Source organism: Mytilus trossulus, chromosome 7 (assembly GCF_036588685.1).
Source record: "Mytilus trossulus isolate FHL-02 chromosome 7, PNRI_Mtr1.1.1.hap1, whole genome shotgun sequence".
NCBI classification, from domain to species: domain Eukaryota; kingdom Metazoa; phylum Mollusca; class Bivalvia; order Mytilida; family Mytilidae; genus Mytilus; species Mytilus trossulus.
Window position 1 is genome coordinate 81,972,671 of NC_086379.1, and position 11,721 is coordinate 81,984,391.

Sequence of the window (11,721 nt, forward strand, 5' to 3'; positions counted from 1 at the left end):
ATAGATCCGTAGCTTGCACGGATTATTTCGTGAACAACCGCTGAAAAAAAATATGTTTCATTCTCAAAACCAACAATTGTCATGTTGATTTATATGTTTTTCCCGTGAGCTACCGTCAAATCCAAAGATGACATTTCGTAACCAATGAGCCGCCATGTTGACTTGCTGAAATCAGTACATATGCGAATAATGCAATAGAATAGAAAATCAAACATAACCTACCTTGATAATCAATTTTAATACAATAGTAAACGACATGTCAATAGTTAACGTAACGGAAAACGTTCAACTCTAGAGTTTTCATTTGTATGACGTCATGTTTTGAAATGACTTAAATGCGCAAAAAACATTAATAGACTTTCGCGGAATTTTATTTTATTTTTATTTTGTTGGTTTCTCCGAGCTCTTATGCATGACTTCTTTTTATTATGCATCCGAATAAGAATAAAAGTGATTTTGTCTTTTCTGAATTGCAATTTTTAAAACAATTAAATCGACAAAGGGTTTGCAATTAGGTTTCAATACATGTGGATTTACGTGGGAAGTGTATTGTAACAGCCAGTATTATGTACACCACGGAGTCTGCGCTAAGTATAGATATATCGAGAATTTTATCACAGTGTTGTTTACAAAGCGAAAGAAGCACGTCATATTAGAATGTAGCATATACATAAAAAGACCGTTTTACAGATAGTTTCGGTTCAATAAGGTATGGGGAAATGTCATTTAAAGGCCTAACACATTTTAAAATCTGACAGACCAGTGTCCTGGGAGTGTCTAAAATGTTCTTAAATAGATTAAAAGTACTCTAAACTTCATGATTGCAAGTGAACCAAACGAGTGGCAACACCATTTCTTCTACTGTATGATCAAAAAGAATTTCAACATCCTCTTTCTCTTTATCATACCTAAACTGTAAGTTTACAATACAAAGAAAACAATACACGTAACGTATAAAACTGGGACGTTATATCATCTGCCTGAATGTTGTAATTTCAATGAAGTGCTCAGCAAATAATTGAGCATTCGTTAATGTGGTACTAAAATCTGTGATTAACGTAAATAGTCTGTCCAATTTTTTCTTCCGTTCGTTCATACGTATTATTCGTATGTGACGGAAGAGGCGTTTTTCTTAATTTTGTCTGACTGTTGTTTGGGTTTGGTAATGGCCGCGTTGAAGGATTATAAATAGGAATATTATTCGGTGATATATATGTTGGTCGAATTTCTTCATATATGTCGTCACCATCCTGACCTCTGTCTGAACATCCGTCTATAGCAGGTTTTGGTTTTCCCCTGAAAGAGAGAATATTAAGTTGTTATGACGTATCACCAACATAGTAATTGTAAAATTTTAATGACGTCTGACATCAATTTCACGGTTGATGGTCTGAGTAATAAAATGATTTATTTTAGTTTCTCTGTTTCGCGAGTAAAAACTTCTTATATTTATAAAAAATAGTATTTGACTGCCTGTTGGGTTCTACACCACAGTAAAGATTTTGACAAATTTCAATATGAAAAATTAGGTAATTAAAAATAACGTTGTTCTCATATATAACATTTGAATTTCCATAACAATCGCCCGATTCGGAATAAAATCTGGGGTACTTAAAATTACTAAAATACCCATATCTATGGAAATGAACGTATATATAAGTTATTAGGATAAAAAATTTAACTGGCAAAAGCTTTCGGAATTATTGATCCTCAATGGTCTTCAACTACGCCAGTATTTATCTGACCTTATATTATTTGTTTTGCTACGATCGTGGTCACTGTTGAGTCTATTGCAGACGCGTTTAACTCATACAATTTTAATTGTGACTATGATCTAAATAGAAGATGAGTCTATCTATATACCCTCTCAATGTAACCAATCAATTTGCAGTATTAGCCAGGAAAGTTAAGTAATGTATAATTTATATGGTAACATTCATTTCTTACCTTCTTATGATATATATGGTAATGGCAACACAGTAAATCAAACACACTCCAAATAAAGACGCCAATACAACCACTAAAGATATACAAAATACATGTAGTTTATGATATCATGCTTTTATATAATGAAAGGAAATAACACAGACTATGCGGACGTTGAGGACAAAAATGAATAACGATTATTTTCTAAGAAAGATATGTTTGATCTTCCGGTATTAAAAATAATGCTTCCGTATTTCAGTTATACAATATTTAAGCAGAATATGATAATATTTAATTCATCAATAAATGTAAACTTTGATTCAAATATGTTATTACACTAATAATAACAGTGGCGGATTCAGCCATGTTTAAACGGAAGGGGGCGTTCCAGCCACAAATCCCCATTCAAATGCATTTAACGTCCAAAAAAGGGGTTCCAACCACTCCCCGGAACTTTCCCTTTTGGATCTGACACTGAAAAAAGTATACTGGGATTTTTTGTTTACCATAATAATTATTGCAACATTAACGAAAGATGCAGTTTCTATGTCACGTGATATTTCCTTATGCATATGCAAATGTAATTACTGTGATAGACCTCAATAGCAGTACATCGATTCATAAATCTTTGAAGACTGTCTGATATTTACCTCAATATATTGAATTAGTATGTAATATCAGGTTGCACTATAAAATAATGCAAGCATATGTGCTCAGGTGAGGTTTTCGGTTATTTTGAGTTTTTGGTTGGTTGTTTCTTTTAATATATTCATTTTGAATGTTACTTTGTCATTGTACAAACTAAATCGACAAATGAAAGAGGTAAATACTTTTAAATTTATTACGGAGCATTGCAAAAAGAACTTTCATTAGAAGAATGTGTATTTCATTGGTCCTGTGGTGAGTTATGGAATGCACCCTTACCTGTTGTTTGTTGACAGTTCTCGTGTAACATATCTTGGTTATGTCTGTATGCGGAGGTATTATCAGAAATGTTATATTCTGATGAAGTTACCCCGGTTGTTAGTTTGCTGTCAGTGGTGGGGACGGTGGTTGTAGTGGTTGTGGTAGTTGTTGTGGATGTTGTATGCTTCTGACAGCTCACCTGGATCGAGGGGGATTGGGTTCCAGCTGAAATATAATCAATACTGAATCCAACAAATTATTTTATTAAAAAAAGAAAAATAGAAACACTACAATTTAAACAGAAAATATGATAATCTATACCTCGATAAACACTCTTCCGATATAACACACCTTATATCAATATACCAAAAGCTGATAATCCAATCTATTTGATAAATTGTACAGATAAACCATTCTCTGAAATACCACATGACGACATTTGACACTCTGATGAATACCTCTAGAAAGAAATTTCATATAAAAAAAAACATTTTCAACGTAACAACCCTCTGATTTGTCCAATTCCGATATACAACACCTTTTAAATTAACGGTAATAATTTTCTTGCACCAGATGCGCATTTCGACAATACATGTCTCTTCAGTGATGCTCGTGGCCAAAATATTTGAAATCCAAAGCTTATATAAAAGATGAAGAGCTATAATCCAAAAGGTCCAAAAAGTATAGTTTAATATAGACCCTTAATTACATACTGTAAAGAATATTCAATATACCAGTACACCTAAAGCGCTATGTGATATATAGAATAGGGATATACCATATCATTGGCGTTTTGCGTCATCATTTACCATACAGGAGCACATTTACGTGTATTGTTTATCTTTTTAAACTCTGGATATAAGTATCACTTACAGATATCTAATCGATAGCAGTATTTGGCATCAGCATCATTAAAATGCCGCTTCAGGATGACTTCGATATTATCCCCTTTTTTTAAGTTGTTTATCATTGTCTGTCCTGAACAATTCACAATATAACGTATATCTCCAGTGTTATCCTTTATAGTAATAGAAGTTCCACACTGTATGTATCCTGGAGCGTATATCTGGCTAAAGGACAGAGCATTTCCACCGTTAATTATTACGTCACACGCACATGTAGGGAAGTTATATAAATCTGCATCCGTGAAATCCATCAATATTGATTGACCTATAGCTGCTCCACCCATACACATTCGAACAACTAAATGTAAAATAAACATATAATATAACTAATCATTATTTCGGTTATTTTGTTGGCCAGTCAAATTTAAAATTCAGAATTAAATCTGGTAAAAAATATTTATGATTAACTTGATTGAACTAACGAATATTTTTAGTTTGTTATCCCGATTTTGTTTTTTGTCCATGGATTTATGAGTTTTGAACAGCGGTATACTACTGTTGCCTTTATTTGAGAAAATATTCGTAAATCGTGTAGATTTCATCGCTTGCTCAAATAAATAAAATCATAATTTGTTTTTGATGTATAAATAAGTGTTTAAGTGATAATATTTCTTTATTGTCGTTTTCTCATCATCGTACACAATACATATTTTTTATTTATTTATTTATGAAAAAAATGTAAGAAATATACAAAATACAATATAAATGATAAAATCAAAACGAATTACCTGGTAAAGTATCCGAAGTACAGGTACCTACAAAAAGAATTATGTTGTTTTAATTGTTGATTTTTCTTCTATTCATATAATTAGCAGACCTGTTTTTAATGTTGTCTTACCGACTACTGGAGCAAACTTATTGATACTGTTCTGTGATCCATAAATCTATATAGCATGATGCAAGAAGTAAGTGATTTTGATTTTCGTTATCCGAGACATTTTTCAATTATTTCCGAATGTAATTCCCGTCATCTAATTCGGATATATCGAACAGATCGCTTCCCCTGCTAGATAATGGTATGTTTACTGAAACTGACATCATCAAAATTCTAGATTTGTTGTTGAAAACATGTTTCTTTAACATTTGAATGACGTGTATAACATTTCAACAGACAACTGTGGCCCTTTTCTTGTTGACATTTTTTTCATTCTTATGAGGTCGACTTAATTCGAGAACTTCTAAAGGAAAATTTAAAAAAATGACATTATATAAATAACACATAGCTGAGAGGGTGTTACCCTGAGAAAACATTGTAAACCGCGGCGGAGCTAAGGTTGACAATGGGTTTTCGAGGGGTACCAATCTGCTCTATCACCCTCTCAGCTATGTGTTATTTAATTTATTATACTGAATGTCCTTTCTTAATAGTCATTTACAGGTTAATTTTATTTTAAAAGTATATTCTATGACGTCATTTTCATTTTGTCGTTGTAAGTTTGTTTTAGATTTATGAGTTTGGCTGTCCCTTTGGTATCTTTCGTCCCTCTTTTACGGGTATAAGAAAAAACAACAATAGATGTTTTATTTATTTTTCATTTTAACTGTCAAATAATAACATCTGAGCCAAAACTAACAAATTTAGCATTGTATTTAATTACTTGATGTAAATTCAATTAATTGGCCTTCTATCGATTTTTGATTGGTCCAGACGAGTGGGAAACATTAAAAAACTGTCACCCTCTCAGCCATGTGATAACGTAATTGGTGACCATGGTGACTGCTCTTTCTTCTAGAACTTGCAATAAAGGAAACAACAGAAACAGTTAGGTCTAGAAATTAACAAAAAGGTTTGGTAAATAAATAATTTTTACGACAAAAGAGATGATTTTATTTTTATTTTATGGACTTCTTTCTATATCGTTGTTGCAACTTTCCATCAGCGCCTCAGTGGACGCAACATTTCATTAATTGTGGTTCCTATCATGATTTCCTATGTTAATTTGGATTTTTTAACCAAAGATGAAGAACTCGATCTTTCTATCATTGTATTGGATACCTAAACTACATAGCGTCCCTACAAACAACGGTATATTGTTGGGTCTTTCAAGTGCGCTACTAAACCTCTTTCTGATAAATAACATCAATTTTATCAGCAATCAAAGCCGAGTGAAACTTGCTATCTTAGAGGTGGCGTGAATCAGATCTGGATACTAAAATATTTAAAGATAACAACAATCAAAACCAAGGAGTAAACAAAAACTTACACAACCAAAGGACATTTAGATGAAACGCGCGTCTTGCGTATATACTAAATTTAGTTCTGGTATCTATGATGAGTTTATTTACAACCACTGGGTCGATGCCACGTTGGCGGAGATTTATTTCCCGAAGGGTATCACAAGCCAAGTAGTCAGCACTTTTTGTGCTGACATGAACTTTCATTGATATGGTTATATTTATAAATTTACTGTGTACAAAATTTTGAATTTTTTGAAATACTAAGGCTTTTCTACCTCAGGCATAGATAACCTTAGCCGTATTTGGCAAAAATGTTGGTTCTCAATGCTCTTCCACTTCATACTTTATTTGGCCTTTTTATTTTTTTTTTGTTTTGGATTCGAGCGTCACTGATGAGTCTTTTGTAGACGAAACGCGCCTCTGGCGTATATACTAAATTTAGTCCTGGTATATATGATAAGTTTATTTACATCAGCAGTTATAAATAATAATAAAGAAACAACACGAACTCCACTAAAAACCGGGAGTGAAATCTAGTTATTTGCCTAAATCTGCAAATTTAGAGACAGATTTGCAATTCTATAGGTAAACTGTTTTTTTCTATTTGAAGAAAACTTGTTAATTAATCGAATTATACAAAGTATTTTAACAAATATCAATTTTTAGGTTTTAAAATAAAAAAAATTCAAATGAGCCATTAAAGGGGAGATAACTCTTTTAGTACCAAATTTATATTGGGCTTATAGGGCTTTTTTTATTTTAAATTGTAGCAAGAAAACAAGTTTGGTGACACCATGTTTTCTTTTATTTTCTTAAAACATATTATGAAACTTTTCTTCTCACAATTTATTTCAAAATTCTATCTCATAGATTTTTTTTATGCACACTAATGTGTTTTTTTATGAACAAACTAACCTAATTTTGGCAATTTTCAACCACTCATAGCTTGAAAAATAGGACGGTGACTCATACTTTTTATTAAATTTTTGACAGAGCATAGTAAAACCTTTATTTTGGCAAATTATAAAAAAATTCTGTCTCAAAAAATATATACTTGTGATCTACCTTAATGCTGCCTCATATTTTGACTTACATCAGGAAATTACAATGCGGTTCGGTTTATTTTATATTATTTTAGCTTTCCAAGAGTGAACTTTCCATTTCTATGTAGCAACATTCCAGCAGCGCCTGCATACGGAGTATGCATCTCCTAATTGATACGATATTCCCGGGCTTGCATTTCCTATAATGATTTCCTTAATTCAGGGTTCCTGCTCACAGGAAAGCTATCACATCAAGAATTTAAAATGAAGAAGTTGAGATCAACCCTTCGTAAAATTTACGGGTTGGTTGACCGTTATGGAATATCCGTTTCACAGTTGATCGCGAATTTGACCTACCAAATTAGACTTATTACCGAATTTGTACTAACATCAGAAATATGACGGGTGCCACATGTGGAGCAGGATTTGTGTAATCTTCCGGAGCACCTGAGATCAACCCCAGTATTTGATGGGATTCGTGTTGCTTAGTCTTTAGTTTTCTGTGTTGTGATTTGTGTGCTATTGTTTGTCTATTTGAGCTTTTCTTTTTCTTTTTTAACTATTGCGTTGTCAGTTTATTTTCGATTTATATGTTTGAATGTTTCTATGGTATCTTTAGCCCCTCTTTTAAAAGAAAGCTACAAATACAAGGACTTAAAGTGCTAAAATCGAAGCCATTCCTTCTAATATTTGTCTTGCAGATGATTACAGATATATTCCACTTGTAACCACAATCACGTTTCAAAAATTGTTTGCATAAACAACACGATTTTTCCACGTATAAAGCAGGATCTATATACTTTTAATTCCGGAGTAGCTCAGTTCACTAACAGGTTTTGATAGTGATATTGTTGCTCAAAATTTGGTTTTCTGTGCGATGGTTTGCAACTGATGTTTACTTTTTTCACATATTTTTTATTTCTTTTGATCATAACTTCCATCGCATTTTGACATTCATGAAAATACAAATGATGAACCAATCTTGTTAAATTAAAATCTGTGATTGTTTATTCTCAAGACAGTAATCAACGGAAGAAAGGTCGAAATGTGTGCCAATTTAATATAATACTTGAGTCTCACTCATTCCTTGACACGTGCATATTATCATCATACCGGCGATCGTGTATCTTTGAAGTACAATGCGGTTTGGGATGCGCTAGACGATTTTTTTCCATAACTGGCTAGTTTAAGCGCTATGTCTTCCAAAGAAGTTAGCGTTATGGTATTAGTTCCATTTATTTATCTGCAATTACTCTTTATCAAACAGTTTACTTCTTCGAATAACATTTAGAATAATGTTTTATATGAGTCTTCAAAAACCAATAATATTCTCTTTCTTTGATATTTACAGACTTACCTGTGCTATCCGATTCCCGCAGAAAATACAGAAAGATGAAAGGAGAAAAACAAATCGTATTCATAGTTTTCCTGGACATAACAGCACTGACATTGTTTCTCTGTCATCTAAGTGACTAACCTATATATATTAACGTGGTTGTCATTACAACCAGGTACATCAAATATCGAAGAATTCGTTACCTAGGAAACCAATCAGGTGAGTTAAAGAATCGATGAATATTTTCTAATAAGTAAAGATATACTAGTAGATACTGGAATTATTGCTAACTGATTATATCTGTCTTCAAATGTCAATTCGAACACAGATATTGGAAAATGTATGTTAGGAAATAATGGGGTTTTGTTATTATTATTATTATTATTTGTATTTTGGTAGCATACCTATTTTCATTTTTTCCGATTCATATAGGACAAGGACATTCTATATTAACATTCATTCAATTTAATTCAAAGCTTTATTTATAGTCGGCATGTCACATAACAAATAAACATAAGCTCTCTGAGCTTTTATAACCGACAAATGCATACATTTACATAACAATCATACACAATACAAATATTAAAACATAAAAGACATAGAACATACATTTCGTGCACAGATAGTACATTAAGTCCATGTATAGGAATACTGCGAAAAATAATTAAAAGATCCCTCTCATTTGAAATTAGTATAATATTTCCAATAAATAAAAATACTATTATAAGGGAGGCGGCACGATCTTTTCTGTTAAGATGTTTGAAAATATTTTCCAACTTTTGTTAACCGTTGTGATTTAGGTGTTTTGTTTAAAAATGACATTGTTATGAAAATAATTACCCTTGGTTATTTGGGTTTTTTTTATTCAGTGTTTTTCTGTCTTTTTGTGTAAGATAAATTAAATTGCTGTTATCGGTTATCAGTATTTGAATCAGTACTGTAATTCTTGTATATACCGAAAATGATCAAATTGTTTGGTAAAAAAGAGTTTTGTTTATTTTTATGTTTGCTTCGAAGTTTTACCGGATGCTGGTGTTTGTCTTTTCTTCTTTTAATTCAATTGTTTTATTAATCTCTCCGAATTGGGATTTGTAATGTTTTTAGTATCTTCATTCCTTTATTCAGAGACGCCAAAATATGATTAAACAAGTAATTACAGATATTACCCACAAATTGCAATCTAAGTTGATTTTCTTCACCTTTACTTTTTGAGACTTTGATTTGAAAAGACAACACTTTAATTGAAACCTAAATGGAATTGCATTGCAATGTCACGATGATCATCAATCAATTTTTAGTTCACTATCAATTAGATAATTAACAGGAGGATCAAACTGACAATAAACGATTGTAACAAAAAGGTGCTGTGAATTTTCCCAAACCTAACCCCGAACGAAGTTCCAATAATCACAGTTTTTCCCAAGGTCGCCGGACACTGGATTAAGTGCAGAAAAAAATGATTCAGTTAAGTAATAAGCATTAGTGACCCATGGGTACTAACTCTATTTTATCATTAAAATATAAGTGACATGACAAACAGGAATATATATGGTTTAAGGGTGTGGATCTTGACCATTTACAATATATTTAAACATATTCAAATGACAGGGGTGGGGACGACCCACGTTGGGTTTTACCCTGTATAAAACGTTTATCATCGTGTCATAACAAACAAGAAGATATATGGTTTAGGGGTTAAATCTCGATCATTTTCAAGATATTTGAACATTGGGGGTGTGGCAACCTCTTGGAACTGACCCTTTATACATGTATTGCTCGAACATTTGTGACATGATGAACAGGAATATATATGGTTAAAGGGTGGGGATCTGGGCCATTTACACTATTTGCGAACTTTTTCAAATTGCAGGGGTGTGTGACCCTTTTAGCATCACCTTTATTTCATTTAATTTGCTTTATAGTGACAAACCAGAATAAACATGTACATGGTGGGAATCGTGCCACTTGCACGATACTAGAACTTTCTCACATGGCAGGGGTAGGAGAACCCCTTGGGGTAAACCTTTAATTTCATTTGATGTGCCTCATCATGTACAACATTTTAAATTATAAATATTGTGTCTATCATAAACTGTTTTAAAGTAATAATCATTTAAAAATTAAGGGAAACAAATACAGTAAACCCGTCTACCTTTGACCCCTCAAAGAACCTCTCTTTATATCCCAATGTTCAAATAAACCCGCGATTCCCATGATTGTACTTGAGTCTAACATATCGTGCAACCTTTAGTAAATCAGACAAGAGGTTTAGGTGCAGACATGTTCATTTTTAAAAAAATCGGCGGAAGAGGAAGGAAGAGAAAGAGGAGAATAACAATAAGTAAAACCGAACAATAAAACTTTGTATACCTAAGTAGCAAATGATCTCAAATAGGAGGGTCTGAATGAGATATATATTTTTTGTTCATTTTTGGAATTTACAATATAAAAAATGGTCTTTAGTTGTCCATAAAATGTAGCGTAATGTTATTTGGTGGTAATTAAAGTTCGAAATGATGCTTTAAAAACTGAACCATAGATTGTAGAGTTGTGTTTAATTTAAACTGACTATAAATTGAATGGGTTTTTTAATTTTATCAAAGCGTAAAAGAATTGTCAGAAACATATTTTTGTTCACGCATCGTTATAAATATAATGGAATTTGATGCGACTATCATACACCTGAGAGGTTTAGCGCTATAAAACCAGTTGCAATGAACCATTCTCTACATTTAAGAATGCCTGTACCACGTCAGGAATATGACATTTATTGTCTATTCGTTTGATGTGTTTTATCATTTGATTTTGCCATTTGATTAGGGACTTTCCGTTTTGAATTTTCCTCGGATTTCAGTATTTTTGTTTTACTTTTTATATGAACATCGGAGACCCGTTTTCGAATTTACGACCAAATTTGTCTAGAGATTCTTGTTCTTTAGACAGACGGCAAGTTCTGAAGGTCACGTATTGAAACAAAGATATTCTGTTTGATTGATTTCTCGCTAAATATTTAAGACGAGAACAAATTAACAATTTACAAGGAAAGTTCTGATAAATATGTCTACTGTAACTTGGAAATAAGGGTAAATTGAATATATAAGGATTTTGCCTCGCGATAGGTTTTGTGGTTCCCTGTCGGAATTATCTTTAACGTCTCAGGAGCGACACTAACACTGCATCAAGCATCGGGTTTAAGATTTAAACAATTTAAATCGACCGACTTTAGCAATGATCTATTGTCTGACGGGAAGTCGAGGGCTGGCCGGATTTCTATATACCTTTTAGAACGTTATTAAATTGGGGCATGATTGTGACCTTTATGTTATGACTCTGTTATTTAATAGGGTTGTATATATATACAAAAAACGAGATGTGGTATGATGGCCAATGAGACAACATTCCACAAGAGACCAAAATGAACAGACAT

At 32.4% G+C, this 11,721-nt stretch overlaps 1 protein-coding gene across 1 annotated transcript; it reads right to left on the reverse strand.

Annotated features, from left to right (window-relative positions):
* Nucleotides 1–549: 549 nt before the first annotated feature.
* LOC134727291 (uncharacterized) lies at nucleotides 550–8,459 on the reverse strand. Its single transcript, XM_063591670.1, has 6 exons — nucleotides 8,316–8,459; nucleotides 4,466–4,492; nucleotides 3,706–4,035; nucleotides 2,851–3,057; nucleotides 1,948–2,020; nucleotides 550–1,296 (listed from the first exon to the last, which is right to left on the reverse strand). The coding sequence occupies exons 1-6, from the start codon at nucleotides 8,392–8,394 to the stop codon at nucleotides 1,041–1,043; spliced, it is 972 nt and encodes a 323-aa protein (XP_063447740.1). The 5' UTR covers nucleotides 8,395–8,459; the 3' UTR covers nucleotides 550–1,040.
* Between the last annotated feature and the right edge of the window lie 3,262 nt (nucleotides 8,460–11,721).

What these genes read in the sequence shown, in the direction of transcription:
- LOC134727291 (XM_063591670.1), bottom strand. Translation starts at nt 8,394, where the DNA reads ATGTCCAGGAAAACTATGAATACGATTTGTTTTTCTCCTTTCATCTTT. An exon ending in TACTTCGGATACTTTACCAG is followed by an intron (nt 4,036 to 4,465) that starts GTAATTCGTTTT and finishes TTTTACATTTAG; the next exon opens with TTGTTCGAATGTGTATGGGT. An exon ending in ACCATATATATCATAAGAAG is followed by an intron (nt 1,297 to 1,947) that starts GTAAGAAATGAA and finishes TCTCTCTTTCAG; the next exon opens with GGGAAAACCAAAACCTGCTA.